The sequence below is a fragment of the Anoplopoma fimbria genome, chromosome 14 (assembly GCF_027596085.1).
Source record: "Anoplopoma fimbria isolate UVic2021 breed Golden Eagle Sablefish chromosome 14, Afim_UVic_2022, whole genome shotgun sequence".
Classification (NCBI taxonomy): Eukaryota; Metazoa; Chordata; class Actinopteri; order Perciformes; family Anoplopomatidae; genus Anoplopoma; species Anoplopoma fimbria.
In genome coordinates this window covers 17,657,496-17,682,092 of record NC_072462.1, presented here as the reverse complement: position 1 = coordinate 17,682,092, position 24,597 = coordinate 17,657,496, and the positions used below count along the sequence as shown (strand labels likewise).

General features: G+C 39.7%; 2 protein-coding genes across 2 annotated transcripts; both read right to left on the bottom strand.

Moving 5' to 3' along the window:
* Positions 1-60: 60 nt before the first annotated feature.
* On the bottom strand, positions 61-3,998 carry ptgdsa (prostaglandin D2 synthase a). Its single transcript, XM_054611922.1, has 7 exons — positions 3,799-3,998; positions 2,271-2,410; positions 2,048-2,124; positions 841-951; positions 649-750; positions 520-551; positions 61-402 (listed from the first exon to the last, which is right to left on the bottom strand). Exons 1-6 carry the CDS (start codon positions 3,892-3,894, stop codon positions 520-522), a joined length of 558 nt encoding a protein of 185 aa, XP_054467897.1. The 5' UTR covers positions 3,895-3,998; the 3' UTR covers positions 61-402.
* A 1,321-nt stretch (positions 3,999-5,319) lies between these two features.
* slc27a4 (solute carrier family 27 member 4) lies at positions 5,320-23,041 on the bottom strand. The gene is made up of 14 exons (XM_054612507.1): positions 23,032-23,041; positions 21,356-21,517; positions 18,955-19,165; positions 18,533-18,716; positions 15,828-15,986; positions 14,135-14,204; positions 13,847-13,938; positions 13,363-13,472; positions 12,888-13,097; positions 12,416-12,542; positions 11,642-11,779; positions 11,377-11,541; positions 10,629-10,775; positions 5,320-9,955 (listed from the first exon to the last, which is right to left on the bottom strand). Exons 2-14 carry the CDS (start codon positions 21,514-21,516, stop codon positions 9,798-9,800), a joined length of 1,932 nt encoding a protein of 643 aa, XP_054468482.1. The 5' UTR covers position 21,517; positions 23,032-23,041; the 3' UTR covers positions 5,320-9,797.
* Between the last annotated feature and the right edge of the window lie 1,556 nt (positions 23,042-24,597).

Here is a 24,597-nt window from a genome sequence, read left to right as displayed (position 1 = left end):
ACAGACACGCACGCACACGTGCACACACGCACACACGCACAAACATGCATGTAATCAGGCTGGAAGTTAATATGGTTTATTTGACTGTCAACACAGTGAAACAGCACAACTGATTACATTTAATAATAAAAACTCTGAATTTTATTCAATTAAAAAAAACGTATGGTGATTAGGAATTTAGTTATTTAAATAGACTGGAGGTAAATATGATTTTTTTAATTATGAACTATGGAAAATATGTGAAACACTACATAACAGAGGATGACAAAAACATTTCATCAGCAATATCTGGTATTTATTATCTTTGTAGCCTTAAAAGATGATGTTTGCTGAGAGACCGGCAGACAAAGAGCAGCACGTCAGGATATGCATGCCACCATCATCTCAGGTACATCAGAGAACCTAAAGGGAGACACACATACTCACTTACACTGAAGAAGTGAAGTAACTCACACACCTGAATGTTCAAGTAACTCACATGGTTGTCACATTTTCAAAATAAAATAAAAAAAGACTCACCTAATGCCCAGGTCTTGATGCTGGGCAATTCTCTGTTGGCCAGAAAACAAATATGAGTGGTAATGTCAGTGTTATTTAAAGCTCCCCATTATCTGTGTGTGCACTGCATATGTGCTCCCTCTACTTTACCTGCTGGAGGTGGAGTCAGAATAGAGTCTCTGGGGAAACCTCTGGACGAGGCAAAGCCTTTAAACTTCATTATTACATCATGTCTGACTGTTGGAGAGCGACCTGCAAACAAGGACAAAAACACATATAGACAGTGTCGCCTCTTCGTGCTAACGTGCTTGCATGTGATGCAAAGTGGAGTCTGTGTCTCACCGTAAAGCGCCACCTGTGTGTACTCTCTGTTAAACACCTTGTGTTTGAGAACCACAGCGTAATCAGAATAGTTTGTGTCCACCACTGTGATGTCCTTCACCATGTTATGGCCTGACAGAAAACACAACACAGAAGTGAGGGACAAAGACTTCCTGTCATTCACTATTAAATAGTAACTAAACCAGAGAAATATGAGAAAGAATGGAAAATTAATTTGAGTGAAACTGTAATGCTCTTTGTAGAATAATTAATTAAATCTGTAAAGTAAAAGAGCCTAAATTACTTGTCTTTTGTGATTAGGGAGGAAATTGTCCACAGAGGGTACATATGAAAAAGATAAAATTGGATGTAGTATTCCAAAGGCAATCATATTAAAATATTGTGTATATAAATGAAAATATAATAAAACATTTAATACATTTTTATATTATAATACTGTTCATGTCCTGCAGAATGACAATAGTAAAAAATTAAATAAAATAATAAAACAAATATGAAGATATGCAGTATAAATATAACAAGATAAGCATGCATCTGAATACATATTACAAATTTACAGCACAAATGCAGGATTTACAATTACGTGATAGCTGTCTACAATGTTAGATATAACACAAATGAAAAATAGTGAAGAATTGTAATAAATACTATCTGTAAAACCCTTTGTTATGAGGAACATCTCAAAGTACAGATTTTTTTTTTTTTTTTAAAGGTACACATTGATAAAAAACACATTAACACGCATACAAAGTGCATAAGAGCATCACAAAAAAATAACCCACCATCAACACTTTATTTGTGTAAAAAAGTACAAACAAACCAAAAATATTATATTTCTGCTTTGCTATTATTTCATTTCTTGCATTCTATATTATAATTTTTTTTGGGGGGGACACAATAAAGCCACACAGTAGCTATGGTAATTTTCACATGTTCCATACATCCTCCAATCATGTGGGTCCAACACCTCTCTCTCGTCACATGTCATGCCTGGGCACTGTGGCCTTTATCTGTGTTCTTGTTGTAGTTGTTTGCTCACTACTGTGGCAGATCCAGAACTCAAGTTTGTCCTACTGCTGCTGGCACTCACTGAGTACCAGGCAAATATTTACATTGTAATGGAGCAAAAAGTCACAGAGCTTACTAAAAATCCGTTCTCTTCTCTCTTGTCAGGGTGATGAGTCAGATTAGAAGTGATCAGACTTACGTGCGCTGAAGTAGGAAAACTGTCCGGGTACGCTTGTCTTCTCATAGTTGTACACCTTTCTCACACAACCGAAAGGTCTGAAGCACACAGAGGAAACACAGTCTTTATCGCCTCTAAACCTCCCCTGGTTTCCTCTCTTCTATGACAAACACATGTACTTTTGTAGCCAACCATTTGAATAAACATGTACTGTACTGAATATGTCACTCGCACACAGACTCACAAGGCGTCCCACATGGTGAGGTTAACATTGCCGTTTGGCAGTGCCGTTACGATGCCCATGGAGGCCTTCACTTGGTCTCTGAAGGGGGCAAAACTTGGAGAGTCATAGGCCAGGCCCACCCGGTACCATCTCCCTGCAAACTACACACACACACACACACACACACACACACACACACACACACACACACACACACACACACACACACACACACACACACACACACACACACACACACACACACACACACACACACACACACACACACACACACACACACACACACACATTAAATATCTCGAGTTTCTGTTAATTTTACTTTAACTACTAGGTTACACTTGTCCTGGGCATTCATTTTCATGGTCAACACCAAAACCAATTGTTGTAAATGAAAACAGTCTCTCAATATTATCTGACCTCCCTCCTTGTTTGTTGCTCTCAGCCCAAAGCCGAGTGCTTCCTACTTAGGACATTTTGGATAAGGTTACAAGGTTCACAAGTAAATAGGGCCTGGGGACTAGTGCGTATTTAAGGAAACAGTAAGGTATATGTGGGATTGACTCTAAATAAATAACAGCGCTCTGGTTTAGCATAATAAAGGAACATGTCACACAGTGCAACTGTAAAACTCATCTATGGGTTCAGCCCAAACTGGAGGAGTATGACTCAGAGGAATGAACTATATCAGGCTTTGCAGGCAAAACGTGTTGGTAGGATCAGTTATTTGATGGTTTTGGGATTGTTTTAATGAAATTTGTTTTAAATTATAAAAAAAATCATTATTTGTCACCAAGCTTGGCAGGGGGAAATAGAAATTCCTTAAGGAACATCTACCATTTTGTGGATGTCCTTCTATGCATACATGCAATTCCAGTAGGGAAAACAAGTGAGCAGTATTTGTACCAGGTTGCAAACGCTGCCGGTAACCACACCATTTCCTCACATCTGTTGATTCTATAAAATGTTGACTGGATGGGGGGTGGGGGGGGGGGGGGGGGGGGGGCTTTAACTAACATGACCGAGTTTGCATGCTGCTTTAAGTGAATAACTTAAAGTAACCTTCAGATAAATATTGAATAATCACACGAGGGATCTACAAAATGCTTCTGGGTTAAACTCAATATGAACTCAGCCACAGGAAACAAATGAAGAGGACATTTCTTATGATGTGTTTAACATGGGACCTCTTTCAAACTCTTGGTGTGTGGGTGGAAACCAGGAAAATATGGAATCCAGATTTATTAATCATACAATAACAGCTTAGGGGCAGACTGAGTAGCTGATCTCAAACGGGACTGGACATGTTCTCACTCCGCCCTTAGAAAACACACTCTCTGTTTCTATTCCTCTCTTACACAAAAACACACACACAAACACACACACAGACACACAGACGTTCCCTTATTAATGGAGTCTGTGAATAACCAACAATAACTGAGAGCAGAACTTAATAAATCAAACTGATTGAAACACATTACAATACAAAACAAACATTACAAAAAGCTGGATGCGTGTGTGTCTATCTCACCATCCGCAGGTTGAAATCTTTCTGTGGCTTCACGTCTGCGTCCACCATCATCACGCACATCATCACCATGACAACAGCGAACACAGTGGTCCTCATGGCTGCGAGGAGAAAAGGAAGCGGCGAGGTGGATGGGCTGAAAGGTTGAGAGAGGCTATCTGATCCGAGTCTAGAGTGAACTGTAGGCAGTCAAACAGACAGGTACAGAGTGGCAAAGCCTGTGGCAATGTTTGTTTTTCTCCTGATCCACCCACCTGGTTGTCAGCCAATCATCGCTGGAGATCAGGGAACAGTGGCCAAGTGTTGAGGATGTGTGGTTCCAAAACAACCCCGACTTAGACTTCACTTCCCATACGTACAGTAATATAGCATATGCTTGTGGTCTCTCAAAATCAGCTGAAGCTCATGTGCTGCCCTCACAAGCACAGACACACCGGTTTCACAAGACGCTCTCCCACATTGACAAAAGAAAGAGGAAACTTAGAAGGATCAGTAAGTTCTGCATCTTCAAATCAGTTACTTGAGTAAAAGTAGCAATGACAAACTATAAAAACACTAAAACATATGAGTAAATAATTTGCATTCAGATGTATTAGCAACAAAAGTATCAAAAGTAAAAGTGTACATTATGCTGAATTGTTCCTGTCAGTGTTACAGTTTTGCATGTAAAATCTAGTCAATATAGCTGTTAAATAAATGTGGTGGAGTTAAAAGAACAATATTCCTCTTTTCCCTTCCCAAAGTGCCAGAAAATAGAAATACTTCAAATTTATGCTCAAGTCGGCTACAGTAGTTTTCAAAAAGAATACTTTCTTAACTCTTGGCTTGAACTGAAGTTTGACAATTGCATATAAAACTATATACTGTTTTTGCACAACAGTTTACAATGCTACTCATAATTATATGAAAAAAAGCACAAATGAGTAAAGATACATTTTATAAAAGTGCATTTACTAACACGCTCACAGTTCAATGTAAAGCCAAGCAATAAAAAGCTAAATAATTATTAGTTCTGAGCTCAGCTTGAGTAACTTTACATTGTTAAAATGTATTCCATAAATGTCTCAGCAGTGTGCAGGAATGTTTTACAAGATATTGAGCTCATCTCTGATGCCCCTGCATAAGACCTCTTTTCCCTAATTTGGTACAGTACTTAATTTAATATTTGAAAATGTGTATAGTACTGTGTAAATTAGAAAGACTATGGACTTTTTGTAATTCCAGTTATACCAGTGTATGAACCTGATCAGAATGCTATGAATACATAGTTTACTTTGCGTATATTTTACCTGGAAGTTATCTCACAGGAAATCATCAAGCGTGACCCAAAGTGAACTGCTTAACCGAACATTTTGTACATTGAACACAGCGTTTTTTAGGGCAAATGGCCGTGCTGTTAGTGTTTAAACTGTTGAAACTAGTGTTGAACTGTCGCCAAATCTGTCTGTATTCACTTAACAAAACAAGCATCAATCAAACCTGATCAAATCTGCTCAATCACAGCAACAATCACAGCAAAAGTGAACAATTTAAATAGGTTTTTATTAACAATGATTTTCCATTTGCAGCACTGCTTTTATCTCATTTTCTTGAAATGCATGATGTATACAGCTAGCCTTCAGTGGACAAGAGGACATCAGTGTCCTGTGTGTGTGTGTCTCACACACACACACAGGACACCTCACACACCTCCCCTACACACTCCGCACAAGGCGAGATCTGCCACCTGTGCAATGAGACAACAAAATAAAGTAATAAAATAAAACCTTTCACACACATAGGCATAAACGGGTATAAACATGATTCCTTCTCTAGCATTGCTTGATGTTCCTGAGGACCACGATAGGGGAAAAAACAGACAAACAAAAAGTGCAAAAAGCAGTGTGAGAAAATGTTGATCAGAGGCATGAGGGGCAGCAATCACCAGAGACACAGCCAGGGTTTCTGGATCACAGTCCCTAAATGACAAACTTAACTGTGACCTTAGAGGTGACTTGTTCTTGGATCACCAGTCATTTTTTTTTACAGTGTAATCAGAAATATCTTGACTGATTTCAGAATGATCTACTGGTGACAGTTTGATGTCAACTGAATAAACTTATATTCACATCGATCAAAATGGCTGACAATTTTTTAGGAGAGGTGTATTTGGGGGCTGGGTTGAAATTTCTGTAATGTAATGACTTCAAAATATGCAGAGGATCATGAAAAAAGCTAATATGTTTCTTAGATCATAATATATGAAAGAAAACAGGGGCAATGATTTTAACCAATAATAATAATAATATCAACCGGCTTTTATAAAAACATTTAAATCCATTTAAAATTTGTTTTATAAACATATCATATGTGGTTTCATTTTCACCAATACATTTCCAGCTACAGTAGTTTAACTTGTAGTCATTAGTTCTTTTCATTTGTCGTCCAAAGACCAGATTAAAACTGTCTTTTCTGAGAAAGGACACAGCGCCCTCCTCTGGTCAAACAGGCGTCACCAAAACCTGAATGAACCCCGTCCTACAGAGCCCTCACTCCCTTCAGTTGACTCATCTGGTTCACCATAGACTTTTCAAAACAATATATATTAGCTGTGAAATGGAAAATTGTCTCCTGGTCAAAATCTATTATTACACCAACTGATCCAGAAAGAGTTACTCCCTGGCTGTTTCCTAGTGCATTTTATAAAAAAGTTAGAAAAACACAACTGCCATTCGATTGTCTTACACTCATGCATGAATCCTGTTTTTCTTTTCTTTTTATATACCAAAATCACAAATGCTATGATTTCACGCAAAGAAAAAAAAAAAAATTAAAGCAAACACATATAGCAGTGAAACAATCAAAGTATAATTAACAGTTCCTTCAAAAAAATAATAATTTAAAACTCATTTTCAAAAAAAAAAAAAGAAAGTGGAAAATGGAAATATCTTATTCAGAGTGCTCTGCTGTGGGACTGTTCAGGGTTGACAACCCTCAGCCACAAGCATCATAACAGCCAAACCGTGTTCCTTTAGATACGTCACCTTTACTTCACAACATCATCATAATCATTGGTCACTCATTTGCTTTTTCAGACATTCATGAGTCCATTTCACTCTCATCATTCAAGAATAAATAGAAGTAAAAAGGAGGCTCATTGAACCACGGAGGAAGCAGGGATAAATCCAGATTTCTGTCAAACAGCTTTGTTGGTCTTTCCCCTCCCAAAACAGGGAAATGATAGGTGAGAGCGACTTTGACGATCTCTGCAGACGACTGCAGCTGTCAAGGTCACCTGTGTCAGTCAGTGCAAAGTACGAACTAGGAAAAGCCGTTTAAACATATCGAGAATCAGTGTGCAGAAGAAAATATAACGAAAGCATTGGCGCAATAAAACCCATAAAGAACAATAATGAGTCATCGACACTACAGCCAGTTACACAACCACTGTTGAAAATGGCCAGCCTGGCTGTACTGTAGATGACTGAGGACATGGTCAGGTGCAAAAGTATGACAAAAAGTCACAGGGTAATGGCAGACTACGCACAACACACATCGGCAAAAAAAAAATCTGAGAACAGTTTTGAGTGTGTAGTTGGAGCTTCATGTCACCAGACCTCTTGAGGAATCTCAAAAAAGAAACCACCATCAAACATTAAATGAGCTCCAAATAGGAAATATTTGAAATGTATTCACTGTTTAAACTATTGTCTGAATATGAGAACAGCAAGATGAAGCAGACATGGCTGAGAGTGGAGGCTTGGTACCCGACAGAGACAGCGAGGATAGAACAGAGGTGCCAGCTCGAAGGATTTGGATGGCCACCGACAGAGAGGGAGAGGAAAGAGGGAAGAGGTTTGAGATGAATGGAAAGGATCGGGCTGGTTGGCAGACAGATGATAAAGGCGTAAACTACAAACAGGTACCAAAAAAGAAACCTAGAAGACAAATTAATGTTACAGTTTGGACTAAGTGAAGACCGGAGGAGACTCAAAGGAGGATAAGTCAATAGACAAGATGCTAGGACAGCAGCCTCACAAAAAGCGGACTCTTGTCCAATGAGACATCAACACAACCTCTTCCTGCATTTGGCAGGATGAAGACGCCCGTCGCTGGACTGCAATGGATTTTTCAGAATAAACGTATGAGCTCCCATGATTTAGGCCAGCTTTTGTGAGGCGACTATGACAGGGAACGTAGAGATTATGGTAGAAAGAAGCTGAATGATACAAGTCTAATACGGGGAAGCACATGAGATACTTTGTGTGGGCCAGGGCCTGTGAATCTGGGAGGTGAACTCACAGTAAGGCACAGTGCTCTGCTTGGTTGATGATGCTCATTCATGCTACTACAACCTCTGATGACAGCTACTGCAAACAATGGACAAAACATCGATGACAAAAGCACATTTTCTCTTCTTCTACCGTTCCATTTCCACGCGCCCCCCTCCTCCGTGTCAATGTCCCCACTCCAATCTTTGAATCTTTGGATCTTTCAGCTCTCTTGAATCTGGCAGTACATCCCTCCTTAGCACCACGATATTGTTGAAAACAAGGGTCCTCGCTGATCGGGCGATTTGGGTGGTTCTCTATCTTCAGTCAAGTCTTCTTCATATGTTTTAGAAGAAAATACACACGCCGTATGATCGACTACCTTTTAGGACAAAACCTGCACAATACAGCCACACAAACATACTGCATGTCAGCTCAGTATACAAGTCCTGTTTATGGAAATAGCCCCATGAATTTAGCCCAGGGTTGAATCAGTCAGATCACTGGACTTTGTGTTCCAGCATCTGATATAAAATGCATACTGCAGCTTCGTTTTTTAAGGACTCAAAGAGTTACTGAAGCACGGATTTGGATACACATGTGGAGCAAAAACAACCTGAAACATTTGCACTAAAACAAATGAGAAAGCTTTTACAACAACATAAATTACTTAAATATGTAAACAAAAACTACAACTTAAATATATTTGGTGTGATGCAGACATATTTAAATACAGATCTTTGTTTTGTATCAGCGCTCATGTGGTGCGGCTGATTATTGCACTGCAAATGCTGGAGCCCTATTGCACTTTAGTAGATCTTTCAGCTTCAACCACTGGTCTAATTTAACATCTGGTTACATGTCAAAGGCTTTCCAACATCCCTAAAATCCACATGGTGTTTCCTTTTTTAAAAAAACAGGTGTCCTTTGCTCATTTTCATCTCAAGCTCTGTAGAGCGTGGTGGAAATGAAAACAGGGAGACCAGAGAGTTGCCATAAATATTATTATAAAGTTAACCTTATAAAACTGTAGTTGTCATGCAGGTTTGTCACTGCTGATTGCGCAGGTGAAGTTGTCGGTAGAGCCTCCAGTCTTTTCCAGTCGAAACAATTTCGCTGACAGACATAGAGACAGTCCAGGTCCTCATAGGTCCCTCCGTTGTCCCACACACACTCTTTGTACTGAATCCATTTTCCTTCTCAGCATCCTTTAGGTCTGTGGATATCTGTAGTTCATAGTTTTTGCATTCCGGATGCCAGGCAACTACTACTCCACACATCTCTCCCAGTTGTGTCCCACAGCAACACGTGGTTTGATGGACCAGGGTGGATAGGCGTGGCTGCTTGAGGCCTGTGTGGGCAGGGATTGTGTGGCTATGAACGGTGGTTTCAAGTTACCAAATACTAGGTTTGTGCCTCTCTCTGTGTTTGCTGAGGTAGCGAGAGGAGTTGCTGGGGATGGATGGAGTGGTGCTGTGTGTGTGTGTGTGTGTGGCGTGCATAAGTCTGCTTTTAGAGATTTTAAAGAGCAAAGTGGTTTTGGGAATACAATGTGTGTGTAGGTGTAAATGGGCATTTGAGTGTGTATGCAAGGGAGTGTGTATGGCTATCACTTTATATGTATTTTATTATGGGGACATGGCCCTGCATTCTGCTATCCTGGTCACGCAATATTGTCTTCTTTTCTGTATCTGTATGTGTGTGTGTGTGTGTCTATGTGTAAATGAGTAGATGTAGTGGTCAGCCTGCTAATCACAATTTGTTTTTTCCTGACAGTATGGAGCGGTAAAGCTCCTCGTCCAGCTGCACATAACACCCTCTTCTGGAATCCAGGAAGTAAAGTTTGTCTGACACCGCGCTGGGGTCAAAGCTGTCCCGGCGCAAGTCCGTCTTCTGAAACTTAAACGTTCCTGAGAAGGAGACAGAGAGAGATCATGTAAGTATTTCATTTTGCTAATTAAGCTGACATTAAACTGTTTTAGGACCTGTGTCCACGTAACGCTTTTTTTCTGATTGCAACTGTAGAAAATGGAGGAGAAGCTTGTTTTTGTTGTTTGTGTCTATCCAGAGCTGCATATGTCTGACAGACACTTTCATAACAGATATCGAAAAGCCCATTTGTTGGAGCAGATCGGTCAGATGGTTAAAGATTGTTGCTGGTGAGTGTATGCTTTTATGGCCGTTGTCTACAACGGATTGTCAATTAAAATGTATTCCCTTGAAAAGCATAGTAGTTTAAACAATATTATAAAGCAGCAACGATAAAACCAATTTATTATTTACCTGACTGTCGGAAAATTAATCGCAAATCTTTTGTTCAGTTAAGTCATTTTACCAGATTTTTTTTTTTACTGGTCTCAGCTTCTTACATAGAGGAGGGGTACATTTTAAATGCTGTGTTTAAATGCCATCAAAAGGCCAGCTAAGAAGGGTTGAGATGTAATTCAGAGGCCCTTCAAAACCATTTGCATTTTTTTCAAAATTGCACAGAATAAAACACATAAAACAATTCAATCAAATTTCAAGTTAAATTAAAATTAAAAATCAAGATTTGGACAAATGGCAGTGAAAAGAACATTCTACCTGTCTTGTTGACCTCCGGAAGGAACCTAAGGAATACAGGTCTGGCGTAGGGAGGAAGAGCCTTCTCCATGTCCTTCACAAACTTCCCCAGGTCAGTGGATTGAGACGGGTCAGCGATGGCGGCCATTCCAGCCTTTCCCTCTGCTCCTGTGCACACAGAAATGGACATGTCAGAGGACTAATTCTTTGGACTACTGAGGTTGAAGGTCAGACAGATGCTTGTGTTTCTGCAATCAGGGCGTGAATGCTGTACAGGACATTCCTTGTGACTTTACAGTATCTTACATACACTTTATGCCATAATAAATTAGGTGTTACCCAAGATACTGCAGCTGCAATAATTATAGCAAATTTCCCCGCTGCGGGACTAATAAAGGATTATCTTATCTTATCTTATCTTATAGTATTTATTTTATTGTATTTTTATTTTTATTTTATTGTATAATATGTGTATTTATTATCTGTTTCTGTGTAGTTGAGCTGCTGCAACACTTGAATTTCCCCCATGGGGATCAATAAAGGAATATAAAGTATGGTTCTTGATATATATCTGTTCAGTATTCAATTCACCTTTCTATACACACTGCAGTGACCTATTTTAAAGAAACGCAGATGAAGCAGACACGATGTTTGTTCCCACTCTTGCATAGCTCTGAATCTAAATAACGTCTTTCTTTGGACAAGTATTGAGGACATAACATCCCAGATTTAAAACAAATATTCAAGCATGTGTATTGACAGATTTTACCTGGTACTTCAACTCCATAGACAACGACATCTTTCATGTCCAGCAGCCTGCTGAGAGTTCCCTCCACCTCGGTCGTTGAGACGTTCTCTCCTTTCCAGCGGAAAGTGTCTCCTGTACGGTCCTTGAAGTACATGTGGCCGCAGTCATCCATGATCAAAACATCACCTGGTGAGAGATCGGGGGCCGATAGATCATATTCATTTAGTCAGTCAGCATGGGGTACAATGAATAACTCTATATGTATGCGTGTGTGAGTGACTCTAACCAGAGAGATAGGCACTGTCTCCCTTCTTGAAGACACTATGAGAAATCTTCTTGCTGGTTGCTGTTTGGTTGACATAGCCATCAAACCTCCGAAGAGGGTCATTCTGAATGATCCTTCCGACTAGCTGCCCAGGTTCACCTAGAGGGAGAGAGAGAACCGAAGAGTTTATGAATGTATTACTGCCTATTATTATGGTTAATGAAATCATTTTGCACACATAAAGGGGATTGATTGAGCTCCATCAGGGGTTTAAGAAAGGACTAGGTGTGAATGAATGAATGTTTACAAGCTTACACCATAAACACAATGCTTAGCAATAACTTTGAGGGAGTTTGTTGAAGCTTTGTTGTGCGCCTCTTTACTTGTGAGCTGAGTGTTCAACCCACTACCTCAGCCAGTAACTTTGGATGTCAACATTTCCAGAAAAAAACAAACTGCAGTTTGCCCAGAGTAATGATTTGTGATAGATGTATAATCATAATGAGTCTTCAGTTTGCAATAATCATCTCAACATATAGGGCTATTTCCTTTCATTTAATATTCTTGATTTATAAGGACAAGCACATTGTGCATACGGTACAGACGTACATATAGTACAGACTATGTGTCCAGCTTTATTTCCCCGATAATAAAACATATGATGTGGATGGGAATATATGAGCAGCTACCTGCGCTTCCTTAAGTATTTTTCTGCTCAACACCACTACTCTGTATGTACTTTTAAGCTTACTAAGTGTAAAGTTGATGTTAAATAGGTGCATAGAGTAAACCTACCAGGTTTACAGGGAATACAGACGCCATCAGGTCCCCTAATGAGCTCCATGGTCTCCTCATCAACCCTCACCAGTCTGATGGGGTAGATGAAGGGTAGGATCTGACTGTTGAAGCCACAGGCTCCAATCTAGAGCGCAAAAAAAAAAATCTATAAGTCACACACGGTTCCAACCAGTTAAACTGCAGTGCTGTGTGTTGTGTTGTCTTGACAAGAAGCTACCAAAACTGAAAACAACATTTTTAGGATTAATTGATGGCTTAACATGAAGAGGATCAGCAAGAAAAGCCAGTGAACATAATGTGAAACCCACTGGGGTGAGTGGGCGGTGGTAGTGTTAAGGATTTCAGAAGAAGGTATTTAACAACACAACCAACTAAAACGCATAACACAAAGAAAATCTAGGCGAAAAAAAAACAAGACTGAAAACCTGTTTGGTCAGAGCATCATTAACACTTGGTTGCACATTCCCACCTTGTTATCAAAGTTGCCCAGGCTGCAGTTGCACTCTGTGGCTCCGTAGAACTCTGCGATCTGTGGGATATTGAAGCGGTTCATGAACTCCTCCCAAATGGACTGGCGCAGGCCGTTGCCCAGCGCCATGCGCACCCGATGTTGTTTCTCCGTGTCCCGAACCGGCTGGTTCAGCAGGTATCGGCAGATCTCACCAATGTACTGCACAATCTGGAGGAGAATGGAGCAGGATGATAGTGGTTTAATGATAAGACAGAACAGAGATATGAACAGACAAATGATTGATTTAATACCAAGCTTACAATAATGAAAAAAGGGATTCAGGGAGATTAACTGGGGAAGAACATGAAATCTTGAGATTATTTTTAAAGAAAGTGACAGGTAAGAGATCTTTTGAGTAACACTGTGAGATTGTGGTGTGCTACTCTGCCCACCAAATATTTGGCAGTGACCTGTAATTTACATGATTACTTACAGTGCAGTTGTATTTGGCACAGTCGTCCCAGAAACGCGAGGCAGAGAACTTCTTTCTGATGACTACGGTCATGCCATGTAATAAACACTGGCCCACTCCCACAATGTTACCTGTGGAAAAAAAATATGAAAAATAGTCATGGTCAGAGCATGCTAGCCTCAACATGGAAACATACAAACACATAATTTAAAGCAACAACACGCAACTTGTACTCCATTTTCTGTAAGCAGAAGAAGTCAAGAAAAGACATTCATTCAAAAACACAGGTCAACAATAGCACACAATAACACTTTTTTGTTGCCAATTGGCTTTATCCACTATCTTAGGCCGGATGCTGTTTCAAGCTTAGTTCACCACGGTGAACATTATAAGGAACTTAGCTGATGCAACCAAACAAGAACAGACGGACTTACTGACATGAGGGAAAGTTTCAGATTTTAACTTATAAAATATCATCTTTAATCCCACACACTCATAGTTTTACCTGCAGAGTGGTAGAGCGGAAGGCAATCGTACAGCACGTCATCTGGAGTCATCCTAAAGCCATAATATACCAAGGCTGCCATGCGGTAGTACCTGAAAATCAGGGTGAGGCACGGCAAGAGAAACAAAGTCAAAAATGAGTCAAAACAAATCCAACAAGTTTTATATATTTCTCTTCCATTCTCTTCTAAAAGTATTTATACTACAAATGAAAGCGGCATGGATCAGCAAAGAGAGCAGCTGCAGAATTCCTTTGTGTCTGTCAGTTAGCCGCACGACTCTTTCCTACCTGCTGTGCACAACAATAGCAGCTTTAGGCATCCCAGTGGTTCCTGACGTGTAGATGTAGAACAGGCGATCTGCAAAGAGATAGTAGGGTGAGAGTGAGAAAACTTAAATGTCAATGTGCTATGACTAGTTCTGGCATGCACTTGGGGGTGCAAAAATGAAAGCTCTGATATTTCCCTCTTTTTGAAATACATTTCTGAATGCTCACTTCTGATTAGCTGTGCAGGAGTGTAAATGCTTGGCTGTGATCCTTAATTACAGGCCTATTCACAGCTTTGATTGAAAGCTAATTTTGAATAAATTACAGCACTGATGCATAGAGGCAGAATAAAGCAGAATCCCTTATTAAAGATTGTAAAATTACACAAACAAGTCCCTTTTATTCTCTGGGATAGTGCAATGTTTAATTAAAGTGGTAATTGCTTAGACAGCACCCAAACTCCTGCATCCATATGTATGAAAATTGGCTTGAGATTAAGTTGAGGGTCCATGGCAATGAACCACTTGTTTTGGGATTTTGCTTTCCTGCTCACAACCATTTTTATTTGTATTAAACTCAAAGCAATAAACAAAAGAAAAACACTTCGGAGCTTCGATTTATAGCTTGAGATCTGGATTGTGGTGACTATGTTCTACTTTAATCCATGTACAAACTTCAAACGCCCCTTCACTGAGTTGTTTGGCATTTGTATATCAGCTGAATGGGGGCCAAGTTTAGTCAAGTATGAACATGAACAAAGGTTACAGGTTTTATTGCTGCAGCAATCTGTGTGGCTGTCAGTGATTAGATATAGTGTTCAAGAGCAGACGCGAGTCAGCAGGTCTCCTCTAGCTAGTTTTTCCTTAAGTGATCCGAGGCTTTAAGGAGAGATCGTATTGTATGCTCTACAGATTGTAAAGCCCTCAGAGGCATATCTGTGATATAATTACAATTTACATAAATTGTATTTATGTATTATCAATATTGTGGATTCAATTTGTCCTCCCTTTAACCCATGTACTGTATACAAATTGCCTTGGAAACAAGATATCAATATAACCTCTGGTGATGAGTCATCAGTAATTCCAAATAACTATAACAGTAAAAATTCTGGTCGATAATAATTCATCTCTTTAGGAGCAATCCCCAACATCATATGATACATTTTGTTTTTACTTCATTAAGTTATGATGAACTAAAGTTTCTGTCTGATCACTGTATATATTTGCAGTAATAAATATATTAAATAGCATTGAAACCATAATATATAAAATAATGAACACTTAAACTGTATTTAAAGAAAGTATATCTACTGCATGAAAAAGCTGAAAAGATACTCTTCTTGACATTTCAGTTCAGTGTAAGTATTTCATTTTTCTGTATGATTGAAGGATGTGATTTATTTGACTGTGAGCCCCAAATCTAATAATTCATCACTAGTCTACTGGTCTGTGCTCCCACACTATCAGTAAATTCTAATTAAAATAGCTGTATTACTTTGGTAAAGTAAGTACTGAACGTTTGATAGAAACATTTTTATTACTGATGACCAGGACATTTGTTGTTTTGCTGAATTATTGTTATTGCACCATAGAAAAGATCACCTTAAATGACTCCCAAAAAATCATCTGTAAAATGTTTTTTTGTTTAACGTACTTCTTGGAACTATTACCATTTTTGGGAAACTCTGATCCAGATTTGTTCATGGTCTTACCTGTGAAGCAGCGTGGCGGCCGGCTTGGCAGGTGGGACGGGGCATTATCCAACAGGGGCTCTAGGCACTCGGTTCCCTGTGGGACTCGTTTGGGGTCCCAGTCTCCTGAACAGAACATCTGCACTGCTCTCCCCATTAAACTGTGGACCTCGGACACCGCTATAAGTGTAATAGAAACAAAATAAAGAAGGTTTAATACATTTCACTATCCCAAATTACAAGAGGACTTGTGTGAGGACATGTGGCACAACATTTAAGCACCACAGCAGACAAGGAAAAAAGGAGGTAAATGGCAGAGTAACAAGAGACAGAGAAGGTTGATATAACTTTGGCTGTCAGGTGGAAGGTGAGGGAGTGAGAGAGAAATACCTTGACATAAAGGTGCAGTGGGACAAATGGCATTAGAGAATCAATCTGTTAGAAGGGAGCTGCATTCTCAAACAGCTCTCATACTTTAAAAAGAAATGTATTTTAATTTGAAAGCACTATGTCATACTGGCTCAGTATTAATGCTACTTTCTTGGCTTTGGCCTGCTCTCTAGCAAAGAGGCTGCATTTCCAGCTACTTAAAGGTATAAAGCACCCGACAAGTCCACGATCAAACGCAAACACTGTTCCATCAATCTCTGGATGAACAGCATAAAACTCATTCACTCTTTATAGCTGTTGAGATCAGGGCTTTTCAGATTGGTCAGGGACCCAGAAGAGGGTGATGAGGAGTTTGAAAGCGAGCTCTACTTTTTTTGTTTAAGCATTCAACTGAAATGCTGCAATTTCATATCGTTAGTGTCTAAGCGATGTAATAATACACCGCAGGCTAATATATCAGACATTAGAACAAGTAATTAGTTATGTTTGTACATAAAAAAAACTCCAAAATTCACACATCTGATCATTTTATATTTTATTTCAATCCTAAAACTCATTTGTTTACCTATTATTCAATACAACAAATATATGGTCAGGACCAAAACTAAATGGAAAACATAGGGATATAGATACTTAACGTTTTAGCTACCTTTTCAGTCTAGCAATTAAAAATGGTCGAGGTAACTATTTTGCTGAGATCATTGAGGGAAACCAGCATACCACCAGGGTGCTCTTTGAAATTATTAGCCGCACTACAGTTGCCCATCCTAATGGGATTGAGCCTTCAACAGAGCTTTAGGAGTTTTTAATCTCTCTTTTCCAACAAAGTCATTACAATAAGAAATCAAATGACCTCACTGTCTCTTGTAACACCCATATCTCTTAGTCATTTGTCCTGCTCTCAAAATGTATTTCCCTCTCGATTGATCATTTGGCCAAAAGCATAACCAATATGAACCTGCCATCCTGTCCTCTTGATATCCTTCCCACCCGCTTCCTTAAAGATGACCTGCAGCTAGTTTGTCCTTTTATATATATCATAATCAATTCCTCTCTCACATCTGGCACTGTCTATCCACCCGTCCATTTTCATCAACCTTGCTGGGGAGAGGGACGTCTGGAATATCTTGATCAGCTTCCTGCCCTACTACCCGGCCACGCAATCTGGCACTGTCAATAGTCAACCGCTTCTCAAAAACCCTCACTAGACCCCACTATCCTGAAACACTTTCGTCCTATCTCCAAACTTCCATTCCTAGACAAGGTTTCCTGGGCAAAGAATTCCGTCGGGCAATTAAGAGTTGGCCATAGAACAGATTCTGCAATCCTAAAAGTGCTCCTTTTAGCAACTGACTGGTCTGGTACCTCATCTGTTTTAATTCTTTTAGATCTCACCGCTGCCTTTGATACCATAGATCATTACATTTTAATCTTGGCAATTTGGCACCTTATTAGATCGGATTTATTTGTATATCCGAAATAGGATTTTTAGTGTTGCTATTGGTGATTGCACATCTTCCACAGATTATTTGAGGTGTGGAAACCTCAGGTGTCAGTCTTTGGCCTCCTGCTATTCTACTTTATATGTTACTACTTGGATACATTATCCGCAGACACAATATTAGCTTGAATTTTTACACAGATGACACACTGCTTTTTTTTGTTCGACCCCACCTTTAATAACCAGTTAATCATCTCAATCTTTCAGGGCATGCCTAAATAAAGTTCAGATCTGGCTGTCAAATAAGGTGCTATACAATAAAGTATACAATTATTATTATATCAAATTATTTAATATTATCAAAGTATTATCCATTAAGCAATAGATTTAATTAATAATTAATAATAATAATTTATTTTTTTTCATCTACTATGTTGTCATTTCAGATTTTTTTCCATATACACCTTGAATCCATTACATTTGTTATCATTTATCAGTTCTCTTCTCTGACCATTTCAGTCCTTGGACACTGAAGATTGATGATGCAGATATTTCTCCAACTCCCTCTTCATCACTTCTTCACCTCTTTCCATTCCATCAGCCATCTAATGCTCCATTGACCGATACTGAAGAGAAACCTATCCATCTTTTATGACCTCTGTTGCTTTTTCTCTGCACCACTTACCTCTCTCATCAAAAAGGAAACATAACAGCATTCATCAGCAGAAATCAGAGCTGTACAGCTTGTAAGCCACCTGAGACTATATTCAGATTTTTTGCTATAAACTTGACAATGTTACATCAATAACAAACAAAATCTGTCCACATATCCTTCAGATGTTTCTCTAATCTCTAACTCTGAACATCGCCCCTCCTCAATCCTCCCTGCTCTTACCTTCATTCAGCTCTGAGCCAAACACCACAGCCTTGGCATTGGAGATGGTGACACAGTGGACCAAGGCCTCTAGTCTCAAATTGAAGTTGATAAGAGCGGCCTCCACTCCGATTTTGGCCATGCCAAGCCAGAGGCCCACATACTGGGATCTGTTCTCCATGAAAAGAGCCACCACGTCGCCTTCCTAAAGAAAGAACCAACAAAAGGAAAGACTTATGTTACCGATTGTCATCAAGCGATTGACTAAAGTTTATGTGTATTTAACTTAAGTCTAAAATAAGATAAGATAAGATAAGATAATCCTTTATTAGTCCCGCAGCGGGGAAATTTGCAAACGGGGCCATGTCATCCATTATCCAGGATGGAAGAAGTATTTTTCCCCCCCAATTCTTTCAGTATTATTTAGTTTTTTTAGGACCTACCTTGAAACCCCTTTCCAGCAGCAGGTTGGCCACTCTGTTGGAGTACTCATCCAACTGTCGGAAGGTCCACCTCTCCCCGGTCCCCTCGAAGATCAGTGCTGTTTTGTCCCCGTGGCGGGCCACCGTTTCAGCAAAGATCTTGGGAATTGTGTTCTTCTCTCTGAGGTGGCGTTTGACATTCCACTTCACCTGCAACAGCACACCTGCCGCACTGAAGGAGCAAGAGGAAAATATGATTAAAATAGAGAAAACAGACAGTAACAATAACTCTGCCTGGTATAATTCTGGTACAATGTTACAATACTTGCAGCAGACACTTTGATAATGGTCAGCAGTAATATAAGGTGTGCATAATTTGTAGATAAGGGGCCCAAATTCGCAAAAGTACTAGTCATATCATTCATAGTAATTTAATATTCAAAGCTAAATATGTATAAATACGTATTGAATAGCTAATCTACATCCATAGTTGACCAACTAAGGTCATCTGTTTCCAGTTCTGTGCAACACTTAACAACACAAGGCATAAAACAATATGACAGAGATAACTGGGTTCGGGGCAAAGTCTGCCTAAATGGAAGGATCTCACTTGATAATTTAGATTGATGGGGCAAGGCACAGATAGTGGGCATACTCCAGAGCACTATATTGTGACACAGACATCATAAAAATCTAATGAGCCAGGTTACCTCACATCTTAATTGTGGTGGTGATGATATTTTCCTATCATTACACGGATATTGGCTTGATGTTGGTCCAGATAAACTTAATCTATTATTGCACAGTTGTTTCAGTCATTGGTACACTTTACTGTTGAAGCTCATTCTGTTGCAATAGAGTAGCTGCATGAACTCACTTTGTAATTAACATCTTTCTCTCAAGATACTTTTTTTTTTTTCTATGTTAGCAAATTGACTTATAGTAAGTATTTACTAAATTCTTCTTTCTTTATTCACATCCGTGAGTTTCATAATGGCAACAAACTGCACTGCACCATTATGAAAAAAACAACTATTTCTAACTAATTATTGCACAGAGGCTTTACAAGAACTAAAACCACCTAGTGACAATCACTGCTACTTGCAGGGCCAAAAATGTGAATCCTAGGCGTTGTTTTAGCTTACAAAGGCATTAAAGTGTGAACAATACTGCTTCTTACAGTGGAAATACCTAAGCCTTGTCACAGTACATTACAAATTAGGAATTGTTGAGTCACTGGGGAAAGGGCATGCTCTGACAGGGTCAGATATGGTACATTTTTAACCTTGGGGCTTCCGACATTATCAACATATAGACAAATAATGACAATGCTATCAGAACTGCACTTAGAAGGGGAACTGGGTATTTGCAAATGAATGCAAACAACTAGGTAGCAGAAGCTAGTAACAGGATTAAAGAAGAGGAAATAGAGTTATGGCAAGCTCTTATATTAATAATTTAGCAAAATGTCGTTGATATATAGCTTTGGAAACTGATTTATAACTCTCTAATCACTAAGAAAGCAGAGGCCATCTTTTGTACACAATGGGTCACAAAATGCTGATTACTTCTGGTGTGGTCACTTTGGCTTCTATGTCATGGAGAGGTCATAAACACTTTTACAATTTCCTGTTTTACCATGACTGGAGCTATCAAAGAAAAAAAGGAAGTTAATCACAAACCAACGTGTAAATATTGGCTTTAGGTAAGACATTTAAAAGATCTGTTCTTTCCCATTCCTCTCTACTGTCCTTTGTCCTTAAGTTCAGGCTACCTGCCATGTCAAGTTTTGAAACATGCACAACAGGAGTATGCAGCTGGTCGCTAACACTGGCTGTAAAATCCAGTCTGTGTGAGTTCTTCAGAGCTGGTTTCAAAACATGTAAGGCTACATTTTTTCAAGGTTAAAGATTTGAGAACATTTAAACAAATGTCAACAACAAATGTCCTTACTATGGAAAAGCTTTGTATCACGGTAACAAGCAAACTGATGCATTACTGCAATATCCTTTTAAAGCGTAATGACTCTTTAAGTTACAAATTTACAATGGGGGGGGCTTTGGCTTTGGCTGCTCTCCCACACATATTGATCGAACACTGTAGGAATAATAACCCATTTTATACATAAAGAAGCTATGATTCCCCTAATTGTTTTAACAGTACATTGAGAGAATGATAGGACTACAGTTAGTTAGTTTAGTGTGCCGACACTGCAAAATAATTTGGCTGTGGCTCCCTTTAACAGCATTAAGAAACTAGGACTAAACCTGGCTGGTTGAAAAATAGCAAATATAAAAAAAGAGTGAATCAATAGCAATGATTTTAAATGCTTGAAAAAAAACATTCAAATCACATTACTTTTCTTCTTCTTTTTTTAAACACAGGAACCATGCCAACACATACACAACACCCCCGAGCTTACTGTAAGTCTCTGCCAATTGTCTTGGCAAAAATCTGCAGGAAGCTCCATCCTCCGCTTCCCAGGTAGAAGATCAGGACGGCCGGAATAACCTGGTACCAAGGCAAGCCCACCAGCAGCCTCAAAACGAACAGCAGGGCTGTGGAACACGCTAGACGCATCATCCTGAAAGAATGCACAAGCACATATAAATATATACACAGAGATAATGGCTGCAGACCACAGCAGCTAATCACAAACATTTCAGAACAAACATCAGTTCAGTAGGAGAAAGGTTACATGCTGTTAGGGTAAGCAAAGAAAAGGGATGTTGAAGATCTTCACAATGGTATTTATAGGAAACCACTTTTACGAATGTAATCTACTAGGATTTTGGTTGGACATCCTTCGCCCATATTAATCAACTGCCTCAGCTCTGGTACACTGCCAGCTGGCAATACATGATGAAGAGGTTACCCATATGTAACCAGTCCTATACTGTATATTGTCATATGTGTCAAATGTTCATAAACATGTAAAACACATGGGCAGAATAAAACCGAGAAAAACTTTTGAGATTTATTTTCTCTTGCAGTTGAATAAAACCCCAAGGCTAGAGACCTTGGGTGAATCCTAACTCAAAGCAAAGTGTCCACAGTGAGGTCTGAGAGTCGCAGAGGACAGCGTGTGTTGACATTGGTGTCCAGTGCCACCTGATAGCTAGGAAGATGATCCTAAAGCAGTAAACGATAGGTTTACATAGACTGTTGCTTATTATCTATTCATTAGCCTATGGAGAAAAAATAAAAAGCAGTATTGTAATTTCACAACAACTGAGCCTATTTGAAAGAAATCCGTTTTATGGCAGAAGGCCTGCAGCTCTTTTTTTTTTTTTTTTTTTTTTCCTCACTGGAGCCAAGATGCTGACTGGCTATGTATTGCTCAGCCTCCCTGCATGAGCCTGTAATGATGATGATGATGATGATGGCTGTATCAGAACAATTCAATATGTCTGCTGCTATAACACAGACAATCACTCTTAATGTCCAGACATTATGGTATTTTTCACAACTCTAGGGGGGAAAATATGAATTAATCACATGACACTGATGGAAAAAAAAAAAAAAAAAGCTTCATCATTCACTGCCGCTACACCCGGAAATTTAAGCAGCGCGTAGCATCATATTGCGGTAGTGGATGGAGGAAACGACAGCGAGGCTCAACCCACAGTCAGTTTAGACTACGCCTCGATAACCGGGCCATGTGCGTTCATACCCAAGGGCCGTCAGTCCTTATTGGACCCTTGTTTATCGTGCTAACCTGATGTAGGTTATCATGAGAACAGGAGCGCCTGGGAATCTGGATGCGCACCGTATACACACACACACACACACACACACACACATATATATATATACATCGGCTTAGCATAGGAAGCAGAGAGAGAGACGCAGAGACGACGCATGCTGAATATGCAGTCCACGTCCAAATAAACGAGCTCATGATGCCTGGTAATAAAGTGTAAAGCCACTTCTCGAGTCCCGTCTGTGGGTCGATCTGATCAAGGTTGACAGAGGACACTAATCATAATAATCATAATTTTTTGTAATACTTCTTCCTCCTGGCGGCACAATAACCAGAGCCATCCGTGGAAGTTGACCATCGCGGGGGCGCAACCTCGGTTATTTCTCCTCACATACCTTCTTTTTTTCTTTTTTTCTTTTTTTTGTTGCTGCAACCTCGTTCACACAGTCACAGAGACGTAGAAATCCAGAGACGTGAAAACCCTCGTTTGTGTGCGATCTCGCCCCAACCCTGATCGGCTTACAGGCCAGCCCGGTCGCGGTTGTCCGCTCCTCCACAGAAACGCACGAAGAGACACACACGCACCGGGATCCCCTCCTGTAATACCGCTTCCTCTCTCCTCTCTCCTCTCCTGCGGGTCAAATCCCCCTCACTGTGCGCGTCGACTTTGTCCCCTCATTGTCACAATTATTGATATCATATCTGGGATCATCGTGGGCCATAAGCTCGCTAGCTGAGCGTATTTCAAATGACCTTATAATTTTCTTAGCTTACACCCGCCCACCGCCGTCCGCGTCCCATCAGTGTGTCAGGAATAAGCGCTAAAGGACAGGTGCCAGGGCCAATCGGGGGATGGCGACTCTTCATACATCCCATCCGGCAGGGGCGGGGTTTGCGGCACTATGGGGGGGGGGGGAGGAAATGCGGTGCGGCCTGCTTGCTTGCAGACAGAAAGCGAGAGCTGGTTTCCACCCGGCAGTGATAAGACCCTGATGCGGGTCTGCGTGGCTTCAAATACACCCTGTTCTTCTCGAATGACATCTGTCAAACAATAGCCTGTTCCTATCTTGTAGGAACTGCACTAAAAGCTATCAATCAGCAACCAGCTTGCAAGGTTTTTTGTTTTTTTCCCCCTGCAACTGAACGCTACATCAGCTGATTGATGGAATTGAAAAGATCAAGCATGTCTGTGAAACTGAAAACCTACAGTTGCCTTTGCATTCACAAGGTTGGCAATTACACTTTAGTTGTAGCCTACATCTTCCTAAAAGTACAGAACGGTTATTGTAACTGTGCTACATTACATTTACATTTTACATTACAGTCATTTAGCAGACGCTTTTATCCAAAGCGACTTACAATAAGTGTATTCAACATAGGTATTCAAGAGAACTACTAGTCACCAGAAGTCATAAGTGCATCTCCTTTCTTAAACAAGCATCTCAAAGCATAAGCCAGAGCAAAAGTATAGTGCAGAGGCAGATTACTACGAAAGCAATAATTGCAACAGACTAATCCGAATATAGTATCAATGCTACATAACAGTCAGCTGTAAAACACTTCCTCCAACCACATACAAAATGCCATAAAGTATAATTATATATATTTTTTTTGTCTTGTCTATTATGCAAAAAAAAACTAAAACTCCTTGTTTGTGCAAAAATATGGCCAATAAAAGGTGATAATGATTCAATCTACTACACCAAGAAAAGTGCACAGTGACGCAATAAAATATCTTAGGCCTAGTTTTGAATGACAGCAGGAAGCTGACATTTCACACAGTGCTCATAATAGCAATGTGACATGTCATGAAACACATTGCATTATCAGGAATGATTGCAAAAGACATACTGTAAAAATTTTTTTAAAAAAAGCTGCTGCAGGTTCAACGAGTTTACTTCCCTAATGATCTATTGAGAAAGCCCAAATGAATGGGATACAATCATTTCTAATTTCTATTT